Source organism: Oncorhynchus keta, chromosome 19, assembly GCF_023373465.1.
Source record: "Oncorhynchus keta strain PuntledgeMale-10-30-2019 chromosome 19, Oket_V2, whole genome shotgun sequence".
In the NCBI taxonomy this organism is placed as follows: Eukaryota; Metazoa; Chordata; class Actinopteri; order Salmoniformes; family Salmonidae; genus Oncorhynchus; species Oncorhynchus keta.
The window spans coordinates 30632428-30657728 of record NC_068439.1 but is presented as its reverse complement, the minus strand read 5'-3'; the positions used below and the strand labels follow the sequence as shown (position 1 = coordinate 30657728).

At 43.9% G+C, this 25301-nt stretch overlaps 1 protein-coding gene across 1 annotated transcript in view; it reads left to right on the top strand.

Moving 5' to 3' along the window:
* Positions 1–25229, top strand: part of LOC118397668 (collagen alpha-1(IX) chain-like) — a 29265-nt gene extending 4036 nt beyond the window's left edge. Inside the window, exons 3-37 of the mRNA XM_052470276.1 lie at positions 2654–2783; positions 4967–5213; positions 5486–5635; positions 5868–5948; positions 9732–9749; positions 9954–10046; positions 10242–10277; positions 12008–12079; positions 12317–12361; positions 12471–12506; positions 12665–12688; positions 12833–12886; positions 13278–13349; positions 13726–13767; positions 16206–16262; positions 18171–18224; positions 18378–18431; positions 20697–20750; positions 20849–20902; positions 21060–21113; positions 21203–21256; positions 21459–21512; positions 21636–21689; positions 22085–22129; positions 22300–22353; positions 22474–22527; positions 22775–22900; positions 22991–23026; positions 23132–23176; positions 23277–23309; positions 23428–23574; positions 23707–23761; positions 23863–24057; positions 24708–24794; positions 25007–25229. Of these exons, the coding sequence (XP_052326236.1) occupies positions 2654–2783; positions 4967–5213; positions 5486–5635; positions 5868–5948; positions 9732–9749; positions 9954–10046; positions 10242–10277; positions 12008–12079; positions 12317–12361; positions 12471–12506; positions 12665–12688; positions 12833–12886; positions 13278–13349; positions 13726–13767; positions 16206–16262; positions 18171–18224; positions 18378–18431; positions 20697–20750; positions 20849–20902; positions 21060–21113; positions 21203–21256; positions 21459–21512; positions 21636–21689; positions 22085–22129; positions 22300–22353; positions 22474–22527; positions 22775–22900; positions 22991–23026; positions 23132–23176; positions 23277–23309; positions 23428–23574; positions 23707–23761; positions 23863–24057; positions 24708–24794; positions 25007–25215 (2675 nt within the window). The 3' untranslated portion in view covers positions 25216–25229. The remainder of the gene's footprint in view (positions 1–2653; positions 2784–4966; positions 5214–5485; positions 5636–5867; positions 5949–9731; positions 9750–9953; positions 10047–10241; positions 10278–12007; positions 12080–12316; positions 12362–12470; positions 12507–12664; positions 12689–12832; positions 12887–13277; positions 13350–13725; positions 13768–16205; positions 16263–18170; positions 18225–18377; positions 18432–20696; positions 20751–20848; positions 20903–21059; positions 21114–21202; positions 21257–21458; positions 21513–21635; positions 21690–22084; positions 22130–22299; positions 22354–22473; positions 22528–22774; positions 22901–22990; positions 23027–23131; positions 23177–23276; positions 23310–23427; positions 23575–23706; positions 23762–23862; positions 24058–24707; positions 24795–25006) is intronic.
* The last annotated feature ends 72 nt before the right edge of the window (positions 25230–25301 follow it).

Sequence of the window (25301 nt, the reverse complement as noted above, 5' to 3'; positions counted from 1 at the left end):
GATGAAGCAGACGCTAAACTACAGGACTTTTTTAACGAGCACAGACTGGAATATGTTCTGGGATTCTTCCGATGGCATTGAGGAGAACACCACATCAGTCACTGGCTTTATCAATAAGTGCGTACATACCCCAACCAGAAGCCATGGATTACAGGCAACATTCTCACTGAGCTCAAGTCTAGAGCTACCGCTTTCAAGGAGCAGGACTCCTCCTAACTCAAAAGCTTATAAGAAATCTCGCTATGCCCTCCAACGAACCATCAAACAGGCAAAGCGTCAATACAGGACTAAGATCGAATCCGTTACAGGACTACACCGGCTCCGTTAATAGTCGGATGTTGCAGGGCTTGCAAACTATTACAGACTACAATGGGAAGCACAGCCAAGAGCTGCCCAGTGACACAAGCCTACCAGACGAGCTGAACAACTTCTATGCTCACTTCGAGGCAAGTAACACTGAAACATGCATGAGACATCAGCTGTTCTGGACGACTGTGTGATCACGCACTCCGCAGACGATGACGATGTGAGTAAGACCTTTAAACAGGTCAACATTCACAAGGCCTCAGGGCCAGACAGATTACCAGGACGTGTACTCTGAGCATGCGCTGACCAACTGGCAAGTGTCTTTACTGACATTTTCAACCTCTCCCTGTCTGAGTCTGTCATACCAACATGTTTCAAGCAGACCACCATAGTCCCTGTGCCCAAGAACACTAAGGTAACCTGCCTAAATGACTACAGAACCATAGCACTCATATCTGTAGCCATGAAGTGCTTTGAAAAGCTGGTCATGGCTTACATCAACATCATTATCCCAGAAACCCTAGACCTACTCCAATTTGCATACCACACCAACAGATCCACAGATGATGCAATCTCTATCGCACTCCACACTGCCCTTTCACACCTGGACAAAAGGAACACCTATGTGAGAATGCTATTCAATGACTACAGCTCAGCGTTCAACACCATAGTGCCCTCAAAGCTCATCACTAAGCTAAGGACTCTGGGACTAAACACATCCCTCTGCAACTGTATCCTGGACTTCCTGATGGGCCAACACATCTGCCACGCTGATCCTCAACACGGGAATCCCTCAGTGGTGTGTGCTCTGTCCCCTCCTGTACTCCCTGTTCACTCATGACTGCAGAGCGAGGCACAACTCCAACACCATCATTACATTTGCCGATAACACAACAGTGTGAGGCCTGATCACCGACAACGATGAGACAGCCTATAGGGAGGAGGTCAGAAACCTGACTGTGTGCTGCAAGGACAACAACCTCTCCCTGAACGTGATCAAGACAAAGGAGATGATTGTGGACTCCAGGAAAAGGAGAAACGAGCACACCCCCATTCTCATGGACGGGGCTGTAGTGGAGCAGGTTGAGAGCTTCAAGTTCCTTGGCGTCCACATCACCAACAAACTATCATGGTCCAAGCACACCAAGACAGTCGTGAAGAGGGCACAAAAAAAAAACATTCCCCCTCAGGAGACTGAAAAGATTTGGCATGAGTCCTCAGATCCTCAAAAGATTTTACAGCTGCGCCATCGAGAGCATCCTGACAGGTTGCATCACTGCCTGGTATGGCAACTGCTCGGCCTCCAACCGCAAGACACTACCCCCCAGGTCTACACCTGTTTTATTCGGTTCATGTGACAAATACGATTTGATTTGACTTTACAACACTGATCCAGAAATATGCCCTTACACTTTTACAACACTGTGTGTCAAATACAAAAAAGACCAGTACCTGTCAATCATAGTTTTTATTTTCCTACTGCAGGAATACAGTATATAACATACAGTATAATTCACCAGAACGATTCAAGGGATATGTACAGTTAAGTGATAATGCCCGAGAAGCCGGTGTTTGGAGGATATATTGGAATGCCCTAGACGAAGTCGTGCCAATATATCCTCCAAACACCTGCTTCGAAGGGTATTATCACGTTTTTACAACGGGTTACCAACATATTCAAATAATGATTTACATCTTTTAATTTAAAAAATATTTTCAATTAATTTATTCATACTATTTCATCCTTCCACTGAATATAGTCCCGACACAAATTCAGCTGGTTGTTCGTTCTATCGGTTCGGTTGCCAGAGACACAACCCAGTCGTTCAGTTTTTTTGTTCTGTATCTATGGGGGTGACCCAGTCGTTCGTTCTAAATATTCCATTGCCATACTGGCTGGCGACGTTCTTATCCCTTGCTTGCTAGCTAGCAAAGTAGCTGCATTTGCGTTTGTTTAAGCTATTTTCCTAGTGACGTTTATTTGGATAGATCCATCACAATGAGCTAATGATGCATGATTTCACCTGGCATAGAAAATGTACTTTCTCGTCATCCACTGTTATAAACTAGATGTTAGTCTAAAAGAAATGCGAGATAATGTCTAGATGTTTTTTTATAGTTTATAAATTGAATGGCTGGGCTAATGAGACAGTGGATTGCACAGTCAGATGGAACAGAGTAAATAGGCATTTTAACATCATACATTGTAACTTGTGGAATAGACATCGGCTGGAATGCGCTTTTAATCAATCAGCATTCAGAGTTAGAGCCACCAGTTGAATAATACTGTAACATGTAATTCAGAACGAACAGGAGATATCTAAAAATCCGTTTACCTCTCTTTTAGGGTTTGATCTGATCACTCAGTTCCAGCTGGATATTATTCCTCTGAAGGGGGTGAGGAAGGTGGAGGGCTCCACTCCTCTCCAGGTGGCATATCGCCTTGATAGGGAGGCCAACTTCCAGATCCCTACCAGGTAAGGAAAGATAGAAAAAGAAACATGATATTGGAGGTTGTCCAGGCTTTCTGCAGGTGTTGTATTATTATGGCTCAATACGGAGGCCAGCTTTCAAATACCTACCAGGTGGAGAAAGAATGAAGAAACCAGAAACAGAAACACACACGTAATCGCTACACTCACACACACACGCACACGTAATAAATACTTTCCCCTGGGCTGATCCAGGTGTTGTATTATTGCAGGTCTCAGACAGGTGTTATCACTCTGTGAAACAGAGAACAGCATGTCTGAACTGATTTGGCATCTCTTAGCAACGAGGGGGGAAAGCAGTGGACCCCACCCGCCCAGACCTCGTGTAACCATTAAATATCTCGTACCAGAAACGTAGAGACATATTTCATCATGCAGCATTATAAGTTGTAGTTGTATTCACTTGTTTCTGTCTGTGCTCATGAAGGATTCTGAAAATCAAAAGAGACAGGTGGTGACAGCCCGAGCAGCTTCCTGTGTGAAGAGAGACTGTGTGTGGGTGTGTGGGTGTGTGGGTGTGTGCGTGTGTGTGTCTGTGTCTGTGTGTGTGTGTGTGTGTGTGTGTGTGTGTGTGTGTGTGTGTGTGTGTGTGTGTGTGTGTGTGTGTGTGTGTGTGTGTGTGTGTGTGTGTGTGTGTGTGTGTGTGTGTGTGTGTGTGTCTTGCCTGGATCAGCTAGATCGTTTACGTGTGGGGATCCTCTAGCCTGGTATTCTACCGTGTAAAAGATAATATTTGAAAACCAGTGCACAATCTTCCATTTTCATTTCCATTTTCAGACTGTTTTCATATTGCTTAGTAGGCTAGAGGTTGTTGTTACGTGGTTACCTTCTTACATAACTAAAGCTGTCTTCTGGTGTTTCACTGCTGGTCTGGCCAATGACCTGTATTGGTCCTGTTTTCACATAAACTGTTATGTAACATACTGACATCTTCCAGTCTGCCTCCTGCCACTCAGGACACTAATCACAAAAACATTTAACTCTCGGAGTCCAGTGGCCAGTCTGTCTGGGGCTTTGAAGTTAGTCGTCAGAAAGGTTCATTTCCGATACCTGTGTCCTTATCACTGCAGGGGATAGAGGCCTGCAACACAACACGCATCAAACTCTGGCATAGGCTGTGAGATACTTTCTCCCAAGGAGCATTCAACACACAAACACACACATAGGCACACTGCAGGAACGTTAGAGAGAGAGTGGTCTTCATTTGTTTTATTGGGTTACAGGAAACTCCTTTTTTATTGTCTTGATGCATTTACAAGCCCGGCTGCAGCTCTGCAGCTCCTGTCCATAAAGGCACCACCTATGGAGCCCTTGGCCTGGCCAGTTAAAACCCCAGGGCTCGTATTCATAAAGCGACAAGTAGGAGTGCTGCTCTAGGATCAGTTTAACTTTTTAGATGATAATGAATGGACTGAAGGGGCCTTAATCTGAGATCAGCACCTGAGACTCTTTATGAATACCAGCCTAGAGGTTTAGGACTGGGGAGACTGGAGAGCAGTTTACAGAGACGGGAGACGGGACGACTGCTTAATTGATCTGTTGATCAGAGCCACCGGGGCGCCGCTTCTGTTTATAACAAAAGGGTTTGATGGAAAAAATAAAGGGCCTCGTTGTTCCTTTGGAGTATTTGTAACTGTTGCGTTATGCATTAGAGACAGGGAGAGATGGAGGGATAGAGAGAGAAAGAGAATGGAAGTGCTTTGAACATAAAAGTGTTAGGGTTTGATTGATGTCTCCATTCATGATGTTATCGTGGGCGTGAGGAGCGGGAAAGGAACTGAGCCGCTGTGTGTGATGCTTTTTAAACGTGGCCTGCAGCAGCTCTACCTCTGCTTTGTGATCATGGAGTGTCTTTGACATTAGCCGCCATCAGAGATCTGAAATCCTCGAACCACCCAATGTGTGCTGTGTGTATGTGGTGGAAAGCTGCTTTTTTACCCACTGCGAAGTGTTGCCCCCAGTGCCCTCTTCTCTATGACTCTAACTGAACTACATTCTTTATGATTTTGTAAAGAGAAGTTTGAACCATTTCTTCTGTCCATCCATAACCTCTCCCACTGAGGATGACCTTCCACAGGGGCTTCACTGGACTCACGCATGTATGAACCCTTTTCTCTCCTCCCTCTCCCACCCATCTGTATCTTCATCTTCTGTTCTTCTTCACCCAGGCTCAATTTCCCCCGGGGTTTCCCTGACGAGTACTCCGTCATGGTCACCTTCCGTATGATCAAGAACACGGTGAACAAGGTGTGGAACGTGTGGCAGGTGGTGGATGAAGACGGCCGGAAGCAGGCAGGGCTCAGGTTGAATGGAGACCAGCAGGCCTTGGAGTACTTCCTGATGGGCCAGGATGGCAACCTGCAGACCGTCACCTTCCCAGGGCTCTCTGTGTTGTTCAACACTAAGTGGCACAAGGTGATGGAATGAGTGATGGCACTCCTGGTTAACGTTGTATAATACAGTAACTATCCCAAAACTCCCCGGCTTTCCAGAAATATCGGATGGAAGATCCCGGAATCAAGAGGGAATAAGCTGGAAATCCTGGAAAGCCTAGGAATTTTGATAAAGTTATTGGAAATGTGCAACTCTACTCCTGGTACAATGTAATTAGTGATAACTGATCACTCATTAACATTACGGTGGCCCCTGAGGATCAACAACAGTAACCCTATAGCATATCCTTACAGGTGATGATTGGGGTGGAGAGAGACCAGGTCACCCTGTATGTGGACTGTCAGGCCGTGGACAAGAAGCCCATCAAGGGGAAAGGCCCCGTCAACACAGAGGGAGATACGCTTATTGGGAGGCTGGATACTGACGCTGATGCTTCTGTTGTGGTGAGCGGGGCAAGGATAGCCTGGCCCCAGATCTGGTTGTGCTGTATTGCCAACTCTTATGGTCGTTGTTTGGCATGACAATAAGAGTTGGAGTTGGTAAGACAGCACATACGATCTGGGATCAGGCTAAGGCTGAGAAGGTGTTGGTTCCCCAGTGGTGCGTTGTTATACAGTAAGCATTATCATATGAGTCATGTTATATGATCAATATCATGCCACTGTCTCTTTCTAGTTTGAACTTCAGTGGATGTTGATCCATTGCGACCCGAAGAGAGCCAATAGAGAGAACTGCCAGGAGTTGCCTATCACAGAGGTAACAACAACAAACTTGTCTCCACCTGGTCTTTACTTGCTTTGGGTTTGGATTCATATCGACCAGTAACATAGATTTCACTAACTGGCTTCTGTGAATCTGCACTTGCCAAAATGTAGATAGGAGATAGGACGGCCTGTTATACTACTGTAGGAGTGCCATGATTACAATACATACAGTACTAGTCAAAGTGTGGACACACCTACTCATTCCAGGGTTTTTCTTAATTTTTTACTATTTTCTACATTGTAGAATAATAGTGAAGACATAGAAAATAGTAAAGACATCAAAACTATGAAATAACACATATGGAATCATGTAGTAACCAAATAAGTGAGATTCTTCAAAATAGCCACCCATTGCCTTGATGACAGCTTTGCACACTCTTGGCATTCTCTCAACCAGCTTCATGAGGTAGTCACCTGGAATGCATTTCAATTAACAGGTGTGCCTTGTTAAAAGTTCATTTGTGGAATTGTTTTCCTTCTGAATGCGTTTGAGCCAATCAAATCAAATCAAATTGTATCCGTCACATGCGCCAAATACAACAGATGGAGACCTTACAGTGAAATGCTTACTTACGAGCCCCTAACCAACAATGCAGTTGTTGTCAAAAAATACAGATAAGAATAAGAGATAAAAGTAACAAGTAATTAAAGAGCAGCTGTAAAATAGCGAGACTATATACAGGGGGGTAACGGTGCAGAGTCAATTTGCGGGGGCACCGGTTAGTTGAGGTAATAGTTCATGTAGGTAGAGTTACTAAAAGTGACTATGCATAGATGACAACAGAGAGTAGCAATGGTGTAAAGAGGGGGTGGGGGGCACTACAAATAGTCTGGGTAGCCATTTGACTAGATGTTCAGGAGTCTTATGGCTTGGGGGTAGAAGCTGCCACCGCTTGCCGTGCGGTGGCAGAGAGAACAGTCTATGACTAGGGTGGCTGGAGTCTTTGACAATTTTTAGGGCCTTCCTCTGACACCACCTGGTATAGAGGTCCTGGATGGCAGGAAGCTTGGCCCCAGTGATGTACTGAGTCGTTTGCACTACCCTTTGTAGTGCCTTGCAGTCGGAGGCCGAGCAGTTGCCATTACCAGGCAGTGATGCAACCAGTCAGGATGCTCTCGATGGTGCAGCTTTAGAACTTTTTGAGGATCTGAGGACCCATGCCAAATCTTCTCATTCTCCTGAGGGGGAATAGGTTTTGTTGTGCCCTCTTCACAACTGTCTTGGTGTGCTTGGACCATGATAGTTTGTTGATGATGTGGACACAAAGGAACTTGAAGCTCTCAACCTGCTCCACTACAGCCCTGTCGATGAGAATGGGGGCGTGCTTGGTCCTCTTTTTCCTGTAGTCCACAATCATCTCCTTTGTCTTGATCACATTGAGGGAGAGGTTGTTGTCCTGGCAACACCAGGTCACGGACCTCCTCCCTATAGGCTGTCTCATTGTTGTCAGTGATCAGGCCTACCACTGTTGTGTCATCGGCAAATTTTAAGATGGTTTTGGAGTCGTGCCTGGCTGTGCAGTCATGAGTGAACAGGGAGCACAGGAGGGGACTGAGCACACACCCCTGAGGGGATCAGCGTGGCAGATGTGTTTTTACCTACCCTTACCACCTGGGTGCAGCAGGTCAGGAAGTCCAGGATCCAGTTGCAGAGGGAGGTGTTTAGTCAAAGGGTCCTTAGCTTAGTGATGAGCTTTGAGGGCACTATAGTGTTGAACGCTGAGCTGTAGTCAATGAATAGCATTCTCACATAGGTGTTCTTTTTGTCCAGGTGTGAAAGGGCAGTGTGAAGTGCAATAGAGATTGCATCATCTGTGGTTCTGTTGGTGTGGTATGCAAATTTCTGGGATAATGGTGTTGATGTGAGCCATGACCAGCCTTTCAAAGCACTTCATATGGCTACAGACGTAAGTGCTAGGGGTCGGTAGTCATTTAAGCAGGTTACCTTAGTGTTCTTGGGCACAGGGACTATGGTGGTCTGCTTGAAACATGTTGGTATTACTGACTCGGATCGGGAGAGGTTGAAAATGTCAGTGAAGACACTTGCCAGTTGGTCAGCGCATGCCCGCAGTACACATCCTGGTACTCCATCTGGCCCTGAGGCCTTGTGAATGTTTACCTGTTTAAAGGTCTACTCACATCGGCAGTCTTCCAGGAACAGCTGGTGCTCTTATGCATGTTTCCGTTTTATTTGCCTCAAAGCAAGCATAGAAGTAGTTCAGCTCGTCTGGTAGGCTTGTGTCACTGGGCAGCTCTTGGCTATGCTTCCCTTTGTAGTCTGTAATAGTTTGCAAGCCCTGTCACATCCGACTAGCATCAGAGCCAGTGTAGTACGACTCGATCTTAGTCCTGTATTAACGCTTTTCCTGTTTAATGGTTTGTCGGAGGGCTCCTTGAAAGCAGCAGCTTAAGCTTTTAGCTCAGTGTGGATGCTGCCTGTAATCCATGGCTTCTGGTTGGGGTATGTACAACAAAAAATGGTCAAAGGAAGCAGATGCTAAGCTACAGGACTGTTTTGCTAGCACAGACTGGAATATGTTCCGGGATTCCTCCGATGATCTTGAGGAGTACACCACATCGGGTCATTGGCTTCATCACTAAGTGCATCGAAGACGTCGTCGTCACTGTGGGGATGCACTTAGTGATGCACTTAGTGATGAATCCAATGACCGATGTGGTGTACTCCTCAAGATCATCGGAGGAATCCCGGAACATATTCCAGTCTGTGCTAGCAAAACAGTCCTGTAGCTTAGCATCTGCTTCCTTTGACCATTTTTTGTTGTACATACCCCAAGTAGGTGAACGGAGGATCGCCGTATGTGTGGTTCCCACCGTGAAGCATGGAGGAGGAGGTGTGATGGTGTGGGGGGCTTTGCTGGTGACACTGTGATTTCTTTAGAATTCAAGCATTCTGCAGTGATACACCATCCCATCTGGTTTGCGCTTTGTGGGACTATAATTCGTTTTTTTAACAGGACAATGACCCAAAATACACATCCAGGCTGTGTAAGGGCTATTTGACTAAGAAGGAGAGTGATGTTGTTGCATCAGATTACCTGGCCTCCACAATCAGCCAACCTCAACCCAATTGAGATGGTTTGTGATGAGTTGGACCGCAGAGTGAAGGAAAAGCAGCCAACAAGTGATCAGCATGTGCTGGAACTCCTTCAAGACTGTTGGAAAAGTATTCCAGGTAAAGCTGGTTGAGAGAATGCCAAGAGTGTGCAAATCTGTCATCAAGGCAAAGGGTGGCTACTTTGAAGAATCTAAAATATATTTTCATATGTTTAACACTTTTTTGTTTACTACATGATTCCATATGTTTTATTTCATCGTTTTTTATTTCTTTACAATTTTTCTACAATGTAGAAAATAGTAAAAAATGAAGAAACTCTTGAATGAGTAGGTGTTTCCAAACTTTTGACTGGTACTGTATGTCAAATAAGCACTTACCTCCATACAGAGAGAATACTGCTGGCTCTCACTCTCAATTTAGCCCCATTTTGTCAGCATATTAAAGTCTGACTCCTCAGGTCAGAATTGTATATTAGAATACATGCTGTTATGAGTGGGCAGAGTCCTATTGTCCCGTAGACTGCAGAAAAAAGTCCTGTCTTTATGATTCAAATATCAATTTGGCAATGGTCTATTTCCTCTAGCTTTTGTTTGAGGGTTTCTTTTGGACAGGTGCTTTAGCTTCTTCTGACACTCTGGGTGAAGGTGGTGTGGCTACTTCACTAACTCTACATGTTTCTTATTTCTCTTGCTTCTTCAGATGTATGCCAATGCTGAGGTATTTATCTTTCTTCCTTTTTTCTTGGTGTTTTTTGGGGCAAATAATCTACTTCAATGCTCTGTTGCCTGATAGCCTTGATGCTTTGTTACTTTAGTGGCACAATCAAACTCTGGCTGGAGTAAGAAGCTTCTCCACTCCCCTCAGAGTGGCCTTCCCTCCTTCTCATGTACTCATCGACTGTGATGTCTCTTTTCCCTCCAGCCTGACCCCAAGCCTATCCCTGGCCCTCCCGGTCCCACCGGCCCTGAGGGGCCCCGGGGGCCACATGGAGAGGACGGCAGGGACGGTAGAGATGTAAGTCTATCCACCCCATCCAAACTACATGTAGAAGGAAGAATTAACCATAGCGTTATATAATTAACCATGCTGGATATTGCCTCAAACTGCGTGAATTGGTAAGATATCTTAGACAGACATTAACGCACTTTTCTTGTTTCTCTATTCTCAATGGCTTGAATGGATAACAACGGTCTTCCTTTTTTCTTGCAGGGCCTTCCAGGTTCACCTGGCAGTGCTGGCACTTCTGTAAGTACGAGATGTCATATTATTAAATGTGTTTAATTCTCTAAGTATTTATTTGACTCTTTTTTTGCCATCCTGTAGCTCAACCTCATTACTTACAATCAATTTAGCTGCAAAAATAGATCAGCGTTCTCTCCTCCACCTTGCCTGCCTCTTATCTCTCTCTCTCTCTCTGTCCTGATGAGAATTGCACATCTTTCATTGATTAAACACTGACTGACACTGCCACAGTGTATCTTAGCAACAGTGGTGAGCGATGCAGACAGATGATAAAGCTGTTTGTCCGATTTTTTTGTGTACAGAGCCATACTTAGCTGTGGTTTTGTCTGCTCTATATGGCTGTGGTTATATCTGTAACTAGGCTGTCTGTTGTATCTGTAACTCAGCTGTCTGTTGTGTCTGTTACTAGGCCGTGTGCTGTATCTGTTACTAAGCTGTCTGTTGTGTATGTTACTAGGCTGTCAAATCAAATCAAATATATTTATATAGCCCTTCGTACAACAGCTGATATCTCAAAGTGCTGTACAGAAACCCAGCCTAAAACCCCAAACAGCAAGCAATGCAGGTGTAGAGGCACGGTGGCTAGGAAAAACTCCCTAGAAGGGCCAAAACCTAGGAAGAAACCTAGAGAGGAACCAGGCTATGTGAGGTGGCCAGTCCTCTTCTGGCTGTGCCGGGTGGAGATTATAACAGAACATGGCCAAGATGTTCAAATGTTCATAATAAATAAATGACCAGCATGGTCCAATAATAATAAGGCAGAACAGTTGAAACTGGAGCAGCAGCACGGCCAGGTGGACTGGGGACAGCAAGGAGTCATCATGTCAGGTAGTCCTGAGTCATAGTCCTAGGGCTCAGGTTCTCCGAGAGAGAAAGAAAGAGAGAAAGAGAGAATTAGAGAGAGCACACTTAAATTCACACAGGACACCGAATAGGACAGGAGAAGTACTCCAGATATAACAAACTGACCCTAGCCCCCCGACACGTAAACTACTGCTGCATAAATACTGGAGGCTGAGACAGGGGGGGTCAGGAGACACTTTGGCCCCGTCCGAGGATGGGTGTGTGTTGTATCTGTTACTAGGTTGTGTGTTGTATCTGTTACTAGGCTATGCGTTCTATCTGTAACTAGGCTGTGTGTTCTATCTGTTACTAGGCTATGTGTTGTATCTGTTACTAGGTTGTGTGTTGTATCTGTTACTAGGCTATGTGTTCTATCTGTTACTAGGCTGTGTGTTTTATCTGTTACTAGGCTATATGTTCTATCTGTTACGGGGCTGTGTGTTCTATCTGTTACTAGGCTATGTGTTCTATCTGTTGCTAGGCTGTGTGTTGTATCTGTTACTAGGCTGTTTGTTGTATCTGTTACGGGGCTGTGTGTTCTATCTGTTACTAGGCTATGTGTTGTATCTGTTACTAGGTTATGTGTTGTATCTGTTACTAGGCTGTGTGTTCTATCTGTTACTAGGCTGTGTATTCTATCTGTAACTAGGCTGTGTGTTGTATCTGTTACGGGGCTGTGTGTTCTATCTGTTACTAGGCTATATGTTCTATCTGTTACGGGGCTGTGTGTTCTATCTGTTACTAGGCTATGTGTTCTATCTGTTGCTAGGCTGTGTGTTGTATCTGTTACTAGGCTGTTTGTTGTATCTGTTACTAGGCTGTCTGTTGTGTCTGTAACTCAGCTGTCGGTTGTGTCTGTAACTCAGCTTCCGGTTCTGTCTGTTTCTCAGGGGGCCAAAGGGGAACAGGGGGAGATCGGTCTTCCTGGACACAGAGGCATGCCTGGCCTACCAGGAGCTGCTGTAAGCATCACTACCTCCTACTGTACCACACCCAACACACACCTCTTGTTACACACTCAACCTCTATTTTGTCTTGTTGAGCAAGACAGGGTTGTTCTCTATCACCTTATTAATTGAACCGTTAACAGCAGCTATCCACCACTCAACTGATATTATTAGAATTCAAGCTGGTGGCGAGAGAATGTTTTAGTTTGTAGATTGTGTGTGAATCAAGGATTTCTTCTCTTTTTAATGAAGGGAATACCTGGTTCAATGGGCCCAAGAGGACCTGTGGGTGAGAGAGTGAGTTTTTTTTCTCTCACCAGAACCTACTAAAGAAACTGTCTTCCTAATAACTGTAACAGCAGGGACAATGTTAATTAATATCTGACTGCTCTGTGTCTAATAACAGGGACTTCAAGGTTTTCCTGGGCCAGCAGGCTCTCCCGTAAGTATCCACTATCTTTGTCATCTTTAGATCGTCAGATATGAATGGAAACATTTTGCTGACATGTATAGCCATGAAGCCATGGAACATGTCAGACCACTTAATTTCTATAGCTAAATAATATGATTTGTCTGATAGCGTTTTCTCTCATTTCCCAGGGACCTAAGACAGCTGGGCCTCCCGTATGTACTACAAACTCTTCAACATCTTTAGAGAAACTTCACCCCATGTTCTAAATGGCATTAAGACAGCATACAGTAGATTAATCGAGCCCTACTTAGGGGCTATAGAATAATTGTATAACTTGTGTATGTCGCTCCCTACAGGGCCCACCTGGGAAAGCAGGAACTCCAGGAGACGAGGGGAACATTGGGCCTGAGGTCAGTGTTCAAATAAGGATCACATCCTACATAACTACAGTATATGACTGGTTAACAAGAACACATCCAGCAGTAAAAACATACAGGATATGTTTCAAGTTTTCTTAGGCATATGTACAGGATTTGACAATACAACAATACAATATGTACAGGATTTTTTTGACAATAAGAAATAATAAATTATAAGAATATGAACATAAAGTAAATGGCTCGGTAGAATAGAATAAACATTTTAGCATAATGTGCTGCCTTCTGTACTGATTCATTGGTCCTTTATATATCCTGTGGACAATTTTGTTACTAATATATATGAGACTTTTCAGAAGTCTGAAATGTCTAGAAGGACATTTCAGGTGTTTGAGCTCTAAATGCAATGATCTATTGTTATCAGGGTGCCCCTGGGCCTAGAGGGGGTCTGGGTCTCCCTGGTCCCGCTGGTCTACCAGGACCACCTGGACCTGTGGTAAGTACTGATGCTAACCTCTTACATATGGCTCGAACCTGAAATAAGTGAATTCAACATCTATATCATCATGTGAATTGAGTCTGACCTATGTTTCTATCTGTTGAGGTTTCAGATGTAGCTTTGTCTCTTTGGTCTTTCCCATTAACCTAAGTCTTTTTATTAATCCATATTGTCATAAGAGATCTCTCCAAATATTATACTGATGTCTTAACCCTGATGTAGAGTGATAATCAGTATCACTCCTGCATTACTTGACACTGATTGCACAGCCTCGAACACTGTACTGTCTGTGGACATCTACACTCTGTTTGAGACGTCACTCCATAGAGATATGTGCTGTTTTACCTCTGTCACTCACTCTGCTGTGTTTTAGGGACCACCTGGGGCTGGCAAAGCTGAGGGGAGTGGGGAAGATGTGAGTCTCTTTTTACCATCTTTCACATGGTTAAAACAGCTTGCACATGGTTACTGTAAATCATCTTTCACATGGTTAAAACATCTTGCACAGGGTTACTGTAAATCATCTTTCACATGGTTAAAACATCTTGCACATGGTTACTGTAAATCATCTTTCACATGGTTAAAACATCTTGCACAGGGTTACTGTGAATGTTCTTTCACATGGTTAAAACATCTTGCACAGGGTTACTGTAAATCATCTTTCACATGGTTAAAACATCTTGCACAGGGTTACTGTGAATGATCTTTCACATGGTTAACCCATCTTTCACAGGGTTACTGTAAATCATCTTTCACATGGTTAAACCATCTTTCACAGGGTTACTGTAAATCATCTTTCACATGGTTAACCCATCTTTCACAGGGTTACTGTAAATCATCTTTCAGAGGGTTAAACTATCTTTCACTGAGATTCCTAAAGATTGGAAAGCGGCCCTCTTCAAAGGGGGAGACACTCTACACCGAGCTGGTCATGGGTGCACCTCAGCCATGCTCAAGGTCCTAAACAATATCATAACCGCCATCGATAAAAAACAGTACTGTTCAGCCGTCTTCATCGACCTGGCCAAGGCTTTCGACTCTGTCAATCACTGTATTCTTATCGGCAGACTCAACAGCCTTGGTTTCTCTAATGACTGCCTCAGCCTGGTTCAACAACTACTTCTCAGATAGAGTTCAGTGTGTCAAATTGGAGGGCCTGTTGTCCGGACCTCTGACTGTCTCTATGGGAGTGCCACAAGGTTCAATTCACGGGCCGGCTCTATTCTCTGTACATATCAATGATGTCACTCTTTCTGTGTGTGATGCTTTGATCCACCTCTACGCAGACGACACCATGCTGTATACATCTGGCCCTTCTTTGGACACTGTGTTAACAAACCTCTAAACGAGCTTCAATGCCATTTAACACTCTTTCCGTGGCCTCCAACTGCTCTTAAATGCTAGTAAAACCAAATGCATGCACTTCAACCCATCTCTGCCCGCACCTGCCCGCCTGACTAGCATCACTACTCTGGACGGTTCTGACTTAGAATATGTGGACAACTACAAATACCTAGGTGTCTGGCTAGACTGTAAACTCTCCTTCCAGACTCATATTAAGCATCTCCAATCCAAAATTAAATCTAGAATCGGCTTCCTATTTCGCAAAACAAAGCCTCCTTCACTCATGCTGCCAAACATACCCTCGTAAAACTGACTATCGATCCTTGACTTCGGTGATGTCATTTACAAAATAGCCTCCAACACCCTACTCAGCAAATAGGATGCAGTCGTTCACAGTGCCATCCGCTTTGTCACCAAAGCCCCATATACCACCCACCACTGCGACCTGTATGCTCTCGTTGGCTGGTCCTCGCTACATATTCATCGCCAAACCCACTCGCTCCAGGTTATCTATAAATCTTTGCTAGGTCTCCTTCCAGTTCTCTGCTGCCAATGACTGGAACGAATTGCAAAAATCACTGAAGTTGGAGACTTATATCTCCCTCACTAACTTTAAGCATCAGCTGTCAGAGCAGCTTACCGATCGCTGCAGCTGCACACATCCCATCTGTAAATAGCCCATCCAACTACCTACCTCATCCCCATATTTGTTTTTGTTTTTCTGCTCTTTTGCACACCAGTATTTCTACTTGCACATCATCTGCATGTCTATCACTCCAGTGTTAATTGCTAAATTGTAATAACTTCGCCACTATGGCATATTTATTACCTTTCCTCCTTACTTCATTTGCACACACTGTATACAGATTTGTTTATCCCATTTGTATCTCTGTGTTGTTGTTTTTGTCACACTGCTTTGCTTTATCTTGGCCAGGTCGCAGTTGTAAATTAGAACTTGTTCTCAACTGGCCTACCTGGTTAAATAAAGGTGAAATAAAAGATAAATAAAAAAATAAACAATTTTTCACACGGTTAAACCATCTTTCACAGAATTAAACGATCTTTCACAGGGGAAACCATCTTTCAGAGGGCCTGCTAGGTCAGGGGTCTCCAACCCTGTTCCTGGTGAGCTACCCTTCTGTAAGGTTTTGCCCCAACCCCCATTTATAACTAACTTGGCTCAGTTTAATCAACCAGCTAATTATTATAATCAGGTGTGCTAGAGTAGAGTTGGAGTGGAAACCTACAGGATGGTAGCTCTCCGGGGACAGGGTTGGAGAGCCCTGGACTAAGTGCTTCAGAGCCTAATGTTGCTGCAATAACTACACTTCAGCTTAATTCACACGTCTTTTATAAGCTGTTGTTGTTGCTGTCATTTAATTCTGACAAACCTGCATGTGGAAAATTGGTAGCTTAGGTGTTCCTCGGTTAGTAGCTATCGAATAGGAGGTGAGCCCCTTGCAGGTGTAGTGATAATGTAATGTAATGTCTGTGTCTGTCTGTTTGCAGTGCCCTGCTGCCTGTCCAGCTGGACCACAGGGAAGCCCAGGGCTACCAGGGATAAAGGTGAGGAATCTTAATGACAGACACTGAGTGAGTACATACAGTGGCTTGTGAAAGTATTCACCCCCCTTGGCATTTTTCCTATTTTGTTGCCTTACAACCTGGAATTTAAATCGATTTTTGGGGGGGTTGTATCATTTGATTTACACAACATGCCTAACACTTTAAAGATGCAAAATATTTTTAATTGTGAAACAAACAAGAAATAAGACCAAAAAAAAGCTGAAAACTTGAGCATGCATAACTATTCCCCCCCAAAGTCAATCATTTGTAGAGCAACCTTTTGGAGCAATTACAGCTGCCAGTCTCTTGGGGTATGTGTCCTTAAGCTTGCACATCTAGCCACTGGGGTTTTGCCTATTCTTCAAGGCAAAACTACTTCAGCTCCTTCAAGTTGGGTGGGTTCCGCTGGTGTACAGCAATCTTTAAGTCATACCACCGATTCTCAATTGGATTGAGGTCTGGGCTTTGACTAGGCCATTTCAATACATTTAAATACTTCCCCTTAAACCACTCGAGAGTTTCTTTAGCAGTATGCTTAGGGTCATTATCCTGCTGGAAGGTGAACATCCGTCCCAGTCTCAAATCTCTGGAAGACTGAAACAGGTTTCCCCAAGAATGTCCCTGTATTTAGCACCATCCATCATTCCTTCAATTCTGACCAGTTTCCCAGTCCCTGCCGATGAAAACATCCCCACACCATGATGCTGCCACCCCCATGATGCTGCCACTGTGGGGATGGTATTCTCGGGGTGATGAGAGGTGTTGGGTTTGCACCAGACATAGCGTTTTCCCTGATGGCCAAAAAGCTCCATTTTAGTCTCATCTGACGAGAGTACCTTCTTTCATATGTTTGGGGAGTCTCCCACATGCCTTTTGGCGAACACCGAATGTGGTTGCTTATTTTTTTCTATAAGCAATGGGGTTTTTCTGGCCATTCTTCTGTAAAGCCCATATCTGTGGTGTGGACGACTTCAAGTGGTCCTATGGACAGATACTCCAATCTCTGCTGTGGAGCTTTGCAGCTCCTTCAGGGCTATCTTTGGTCTCTTTGTTGCCTCTTTGATTAATGCCCTCCTTGCTTGGTCTGGTGGCCCTCCCTTGGCAGGTTTGTTGTGGTGCCATATTCTTTCCATTTTTTTATCATGAATGACGTTCCGTGGGATGTTCAACGTTTCTGATATTTTTCATAACCCAACCCTGATCTGTACTTCTCTACAACTTTGTCCCTAACCTGTTTGGAGAGGTCCTTGGTCTTCATGGTGCCGCTTACTTGGCGCTGCCCCTTGCTTAGTGGTGTTGCAGACTCTGGGGCCTTTCAGAACAGGTGTTTTTATACTGAGATCATATGAAAGGTCATGGGACACTTAGATTGCACACAGGTGGACTTTATTTAAATAATTATGTGACTTCTGGAGGTAATTGGTTGCACCATATCTTATTTAGGGGCTTCATAGCAAAGGGGGTGAATACATACATATGCACGCAACACTTTTCAGTTGTTTTTTGTTTTGTTTTTTTAAATACGTTTTTTTTTCATCTCACTTCACCAATTTGGACTATTTTGTGTATGTCCATTACATGAAATCCAAATAAAAATCAGTTTACATTACAGGTTGTAATACAACAAAATAGGAAAAATGCCAAGGGGGATGAATACTTTTGCAAGGCACTGTACCTGGCTTTGAGCAACAGAGCCCTTATCATCATTTACACCATTGTGGTCACTGTTTTTCTCTCAGATACCAGTATCTAATAATTGAATCGATTGATGTACTGTAGGGCTTTTCCAGATGCTCAAAGCGTTTTACATTTTAGGAGGAAACTCAGTGTGTGAACTACCAATGGTAAGAGCGTCTGATAGTAGTTTGTTGACATTCAGTCTAAACTGAGTTGCTATGTCTTCTCTAGGGGCACAATGGATTACCAGGGGATGATGGAGCTGCAGGGGAAGCTGGACAAAAGGTTTGACAAGCAATCGATTCTCATGTTTAGTGAAGAAGTTTGATGTTTGACAATGTGCTTAAGTACAGTACATTGGGTGGTTAGGATGATTATGCAAGCATACAAATCGCTACATGTGAGTATTTGTGCTTTTCCTGTGTTGCTAATCCACAGGGTGAGCCAGGACCATCTGGGGTGCAGGGCCTAACAGGCAAGATGGGAGATGATGTAAGAACCGTACTTGCTCTGAAAGATACAGTTGAAGTCGGAAGTTTACATACACTAAGTTTGGAGTCATTAAAACTAGTTTTTCAACCACTCCACAAATTTCTTGTCAACAAACTATAGTTTTGGCAAGTCGGTTAGGACATCTACTTTGTGCATGACACAAGTCATTTTTCCAACAATTGTTTACAGGCAGATTATTTAATTTATAATTCAGAAAATGATGTCATGGCTTTAGAAGCTTCTGATAGGCTAATTGACATCATTTGAGTCATTTGGAGGTGTACTTGTGGATGTATTTCAAGGCCTACCTTCAAACTCAGTGCTTCTTTGCTTGACATCATGAGAAAATCAAAAGAAATCAGCCAAGACCTCAGAAAAACATTTGTACACCTCCACAAGTCTGGTTAATTCTTGGAAGCAATTTCCAAATGCCTGAAGGTACCACGTTCATCTGAATAAACAATAGTATGCAAGTATAAACACCATGGGACCATGCAGCCGTCATACCGCTCAGGAAGGAGACGTGTTCTGTCTCCTAGAGATTAACGTACTTTGGTGCGAAAAGTGCAAAACAATCCCAGAACAACAGCAAAAGACCTTGTGAAGATGCTGGAGGAAACAGGTACAAAAGTATCTATATCCACAGTAAAACAGGTCCTATATCGGCATAACCTGAAAGGTAGCTCAGCAAGGAAGAAGCCACTGCTCCAAAACCGCTATAAAAAAAGCCAGACTACGATTTGCAACTGCACATGGGGACAAATATCGTACATTTTGGAGAAATGTCCTCTGGTCTGATGAAACAAAAATAGAACTGTTTGGCCATAATGACCATCGTTATGTTTGGAGGAAAAATGGGGAGGCTTGCAAGGCGAAGAACACCATCTCAACCGTGAAGCACGGGGGTGGCAGCATCATGTTGTGGGTGTGCTTTGCTGCAGGAGGGACTGGTGCACTTCACAAAATAGATGGCATCATGAGGTAGGAACATTATGGGGATATATTGAAGCAACATCTCAAGACATCAGTCAGGAAGTTAAAGCTTGGTCGCAAATGGGTCTTCCAAATGGACAATGACCCCAAGCATACTTCCAAAGTTGTGGCAAAATGGCTTAAGGACAACAAAATCAAGGTATTGGAGTGGCCATCACAATGCCCTGACCTCATCCAATAGAAAATTTGTGGGCAGAACTGAAAAACGGTGTATGAGCAAGGAGGCCTACAAACCTGATTCAGTTACACCAGCTCTGTCAGGAGGAATGGGCCAAAATTCACCCAACTTACTGTGGGAAGCTTGTGGAAGGCTACCCGAAACATTTGACCCAAGTTAAACCGTTTAAAGGCAATGCTACCAAATACTAATTGAGTGTATGTAAACCTCTGAACCACTGGGAATGTGATGAAATAAATAAAAGCTGAAATAAATCATTCTCTACTATTATTCTGACATTTCACATTCTTAAAATAAAGTGGTGATCCTAACTGGCCTAAGACAGGGAGTTTTTTACTAGGATTTTGTCACGCCCTGACCTTAGAGATCCTTATTTATTCTCTACGTTTGGTTAGGTCAGGGTGTGACTCGGGTGGGGGAATCTATTTCTATTTATGTTGTTTTGCCTCGTGTGGTTCCCAATCAGAGGCAGCTGTCTATCGTTGTCTCTGATTGGGGATCATATATAAGTTGTGATTTTCCGTGTGGGTTTTGTGGGGAGTTATCTTCTGTTTAGCTGTTTTGTTGCCTGACAGAACTGTGCACTTTAGTTTTTTCTACTTTGTTATTTTGTTGCAGTGTTCAGTTTATTAAAAATCACGAACACCTACCACGCTGCACCTTGGTGTCCTTCTTCAAACCACGAGAGCCGTTACAGATTTAATGTCAGGAATTGTGAAAAACTGAGTTTATATGTATTTGGCTAAGGTGTATGTAAACTTCCAACTTCAACTGTACCAACACATATAGGATGATCTATTCTACCTCACTGTCTGATAATGAAAATCCCAAAGTCTCTTGCTTTGTCACTTATATACTTCTGTTTTTCTGTTCCAAGCTGAACATAGATAATGAGCATACCGACATGTTACATAGGATTTCTGCCTTCAGCGCAAAATGTGTATCTTGCGCATTCAAAGATGGTACATAGGATTTCTGCTTCAAGTGGAAATTGCTCATACAACCAGCCATTTATAACTGATGAATGTGTTTGCTGCGCATCACTGTGAATCATATGAAATATAATTCCTTTTAACGTCTGTAATACATTCCAGGGACAAAGAGGTCCAATTGGTTTTCCGGGTACTCTTGGAGATAAAGGAGACAGGGTAAGGGTTTAAAACCATATTTACTGCACGTCTTATTGACGTTTTACTCAAGTGTTTAAAGTCTTAAACTCACCATCTGTGTTGTCCGCTCCACTCAGGGTCCCCCTGGTTTCAACGGCATCCCAGGACCCACCGGACCACCGGGATCTCCTGTAAGCACTACCCATTTCATTAACTCAGTCAATTATAACTGCCATTTTCAATGTCCATAGGCGGACTGAAGGACAGACGGTGGTTGACATCACAAGAGTCTTTTCCAAAATGTCTGCCGTTATGTACTGTGGTGACTGACCACTTGTCTTCTTTTAGGGTGTGGAGGGCAGTCGTGGACGTCAGGGTCTGGAGGGAGATAAAGGTGATGATGTGAGTGTTTCCTCTCTCCTACCTCTAGAGGTTTTTCCTTTTGTTTGGCTTAACTTGTTTCATGGTTCATTGCATGTGTGTTTTCTTAGGGAGCGATCGGTCCTCAAGGAGATCAGGGTCCTGTTGGAGCAAAGGGAGACACTGTGAGTAAACAAACAATCCAACAGAAACAATGACCTTACCAATAAGTTATCAGATGCACATGAGATCATTTTGTGTTGTTAGTTGTAATAGTTAGATTTCCATGAATAATTAACATTTTGCAACATCTTATCTCTTATGAGTGTGATTATGATGCGGAGTGGTGGTGTTGTTGTTGTGATCAATGATGAACTGTGATTACAGGGTACTCCTGGGGAAGATGGCATGGATGGACTCCCTGGAGTGGATGGAGCTAAAGTTAGTCTACACTTTGACTACTATACATATATAGTTTAAATAAAGAGAATGTATACAGTCTTACAAGATCTGTCAAGAAATCAATCGTTTATCCTATAAACATCCCTGTCATCTTTCCAACAGGGAGAGGCTGGCGTTCCCGGGACTGTTGGAGTCAGGGGTATCGTCGGAATTCCAGTGAGTATAATATTAATCTGGGACATTTGTCTTGGAATATTACTCATTTACAAACATCGTTGTAGATTAGAAGGTTTACAAGGTTTTGCTGGTATTTAAAAGAAAGCAAAAGCTGTGAAAATCAATAGAGAGGTTATCTCCCAGTCAAACCATACCGCAGACCAGATGAATAAATCATTTAGAAGCAAACAGCCAAGCGGAAGGAAAATCCAATAAAACCACAACCTTCCCATCATAGCCTGTCTGGCTGCAAGGTTATACAGGTCAGGGGACATGGCAGGGAAAACAGAATCAACAACACAACAAGGAAGTAGTCTATCCCTAATGTCGTAGTGCTTTCAAAAATAACAATATACTGTATGGTATTCTGAGGATATCCTGTGTCGTTTCTTCAGGGGTTACCAGGCAAACAGGGGCTAGTTGGAGCTGGAGGTGCCAAGGTGAAGTATGTGTGTGTGTGTGTGTGTGTGTGTGTGTGTGTGTGTGTGTGTGTGTGTGTGTGTGTGTGTGTGTGTGTGTGTGTGTGTGTGTGTGTGTGTGTGTGTGTGTGTGTGTGTGTGTGTGTGTGTGTGTGTGTGGTCTTTTGTAAAATAGTATGTTTTTTGTACAGGGCGATACAGGAGATGACGGACCAGTAGGACCAATCGGAATTCCTGGGAAGACAGTGAGTATCAAATTTCACACTTCAGGGTTTACTATCACTCAACTCTGCTCGCCATGACTGTGGATCCATATTCTACTGACTGTGCTGAAGATGCTTAATAAGACTGTCGTGGTTGTTTAGGGGGCAACTGGACCAGCAGGAGAAGATGGACAGCCAGGAGACAAGGGAGCTTCTGTAAGTTGACCATATGTAACATTTGATTATAGTTCAACTGCTTATAATAATTGGTTATTAAATATACATGCCAGTAGTAATTTTTTATTCATATATTAAACTAGGATTGTCAAGCATACTGCTCTTCAATAACAACCCCTATCTGACGGTAACAATGAGCTGATAGCTAACCTCACATAAACCCACTAGACAGATACACCAGAGTATGTTTAGTAACATTTCATTTATCCTGCATCACTCTCCTCAGGGTGAGACAGGAAAGCAGGGACCAGTGGGGGTCACAGGTGATACAGGCATCCAGGGTGACAAAGGGGACAAAGGTGACACTGGTGAAAAAGGACTGAAAGGTCACACTGGATATAAGGGAGACCAGGTAACTTCTGATGTGTAGCTTACTGTTTTGGTAATAGTTGTCCATTTGTAAATGAAGGGGTTTGAATGACTTCTAATTTCTTGTTCCTAGGGTCCTATTGGTCCCGTTGGCCCAAAGGGAAGTGAAGTAAGTCTATGGATTCACGTCAATACCATATATCATGTCAATGATGATACAGTATGCGTTTGCAAGATACAGTATCTGTATTGACAATCTTACTGCTGTCCACAGGGTGATCCAGGTCTTATAGGTGATTCTGGAGTCAAGGGAGACCAGGTATATGTTCTACTGAGAGATACATTTGATCTAGCTTTAGTATTCCCCAGTATTTGTAAAACTACAATGGTCCTTATTCAATCCATTGTTGCTTTTATAGGGTCCTCCTGGTGTTCCTGGAATCAAAGGAGAGGTACAGAACAATGTTACAAATCAATTGATTGACTGGTTGATTGATGGGTGGAATAATTGAATCCGTTATGGTATACAGTTAACATTGAAGTCATGTTGCATTGTCCACTCGCCTCTAGGTTGGAGAGAAGGGCATGAAGGGATATACCGGGGAAGATGGTAGACCAGGGCAGCCAGGTCATGAAGGTTTAACCGGTCCCCAGGGAACCAATGGACTGGAGGGAGAGAGAGGGTTAACTGGATCACCTGGGCCTAGGGGCCTACCTGTAAGTACCTTCTTCCATGAAGACTGTACAACACAAGTACTAAATAATCCTCTGGAATACTTTTTGGAATGGAGTGACATATAAATGTTCGAGTGTTAATTCATATACTTTTTCCACTTTCAAATCCAATAGGGTCCAAAAGTGAGTGATATCAAACTTCGCGAACTATGCTCAGCAATTGTTGAAGGTACGTGAAGATTGTGTACACACTGTAACATTTGTAGCTCAAGCCAGTCTGCCATGTACAGTAGGGTGCTTTGTCAAATGGACATCTCCATCTCCATCTAGAACACTTGGCAGAGTTTAAGAAGGAGGTACTGAAGAAACCAGCAGCGATCGGGGCCCCTGGAATGGCAGGACTGCCGGGCCCTCCAGGTCCCCCGGGCCCAGCAGGGACTGTAGGAGTTGCAGGCCCCAGAGGACTGATGGGAATGAAGGGACCACATGGATACTTTGGGTTACCAGGTACACCTGGAAAACAAGGTAATGGGGAATCATGCATCAATAACTTACTAGATAAAAGGTGAAATGTATAAAGAACTGATCATTCAAATGGAATACTTGGACCATTTTGCAAATGCCCATTTCACTGTGTACAGTGGAGAACATAGAAACTACAACTAGAAAAGTATAGACTCACGCTGGCACGCTGGTATAATGGCCTTCTATTTGTCCATTATAGTGTATTTCTATAGACGGTCTACAGCCTTACTAACGGATGCAATGTATTTCTTAATTAAATCTTTTAGAGAAATACAGCATTGTCTGGCCGACCAGGTCCATTGTGTCCACAGTACTGTAGCTTAGTGCTCTGAAAGAGCTTGCACATCCAGGACTGAATCAGACAACACAGCACTTTAAGCCCTCTCTGCCAAATCCCTTTAATTGCATCCCTGTTGTTCGCACGCACGCACCCGCACCCGCACCCACACGCACACGCACACGCACACGCACACGCACACACACACACACACACACACACACACACACACACACACACACACACACACACACACACACACACACACACACACACACACACATACAGACAGACACCTCCTGTGGGGATAATAGCCCATTTCAGACAGTCAATGTAAAACATGTGAAGGGAAATGTCTTCCTCTTCTCTGTAGGTGACACTGGTGTAAAGGGGGATACTGGACATAAGGGAGAAAAGGGAGTTGGAACCCCAGGAAGTCCAGGCGAACCAGGCCCACAAGGTAACACCACCCCTCACTCCATTATTTTCTTGCCTAAGACCCGAAGACTTTAGCTCTTCAAGTTTATGCGAAGGCTTTATCTCAGCAGGCTAACACAGTCTGGTGTAGCTCAAGAGACCTGGGTGCGAACCCAGTCGGTCACACATTGACATGAGTGGATGTTGTTCAGTACCTGTTTTCGTCATCTCCCTAATCCTTTGTCTCTCTCTCAGGTGTGGCTGGCAGCCCTGGCATTGGGAAGGACGGTAAAGATGGACCTCCCGGTAAAGACGGTGTTAATGGTAGCCCAGGTGCCTCTGGTCCCAGGGGAGCTACAGGAGCCCCAGGCTATTGTGACCCCTCAGACTGTATAGGCAGGCCCCCACCTCTCTACATGATGAATGGGGGGAAGAAATCCTCCAGCTACAGAAAGGGGCCGTGAGGAACACAAACAGGAACACATTCCATCTCTAGCAGCAGCAAGAGAGACATGAGGTACCCAGTTCAGGAGGGGTAATACATGGAAGT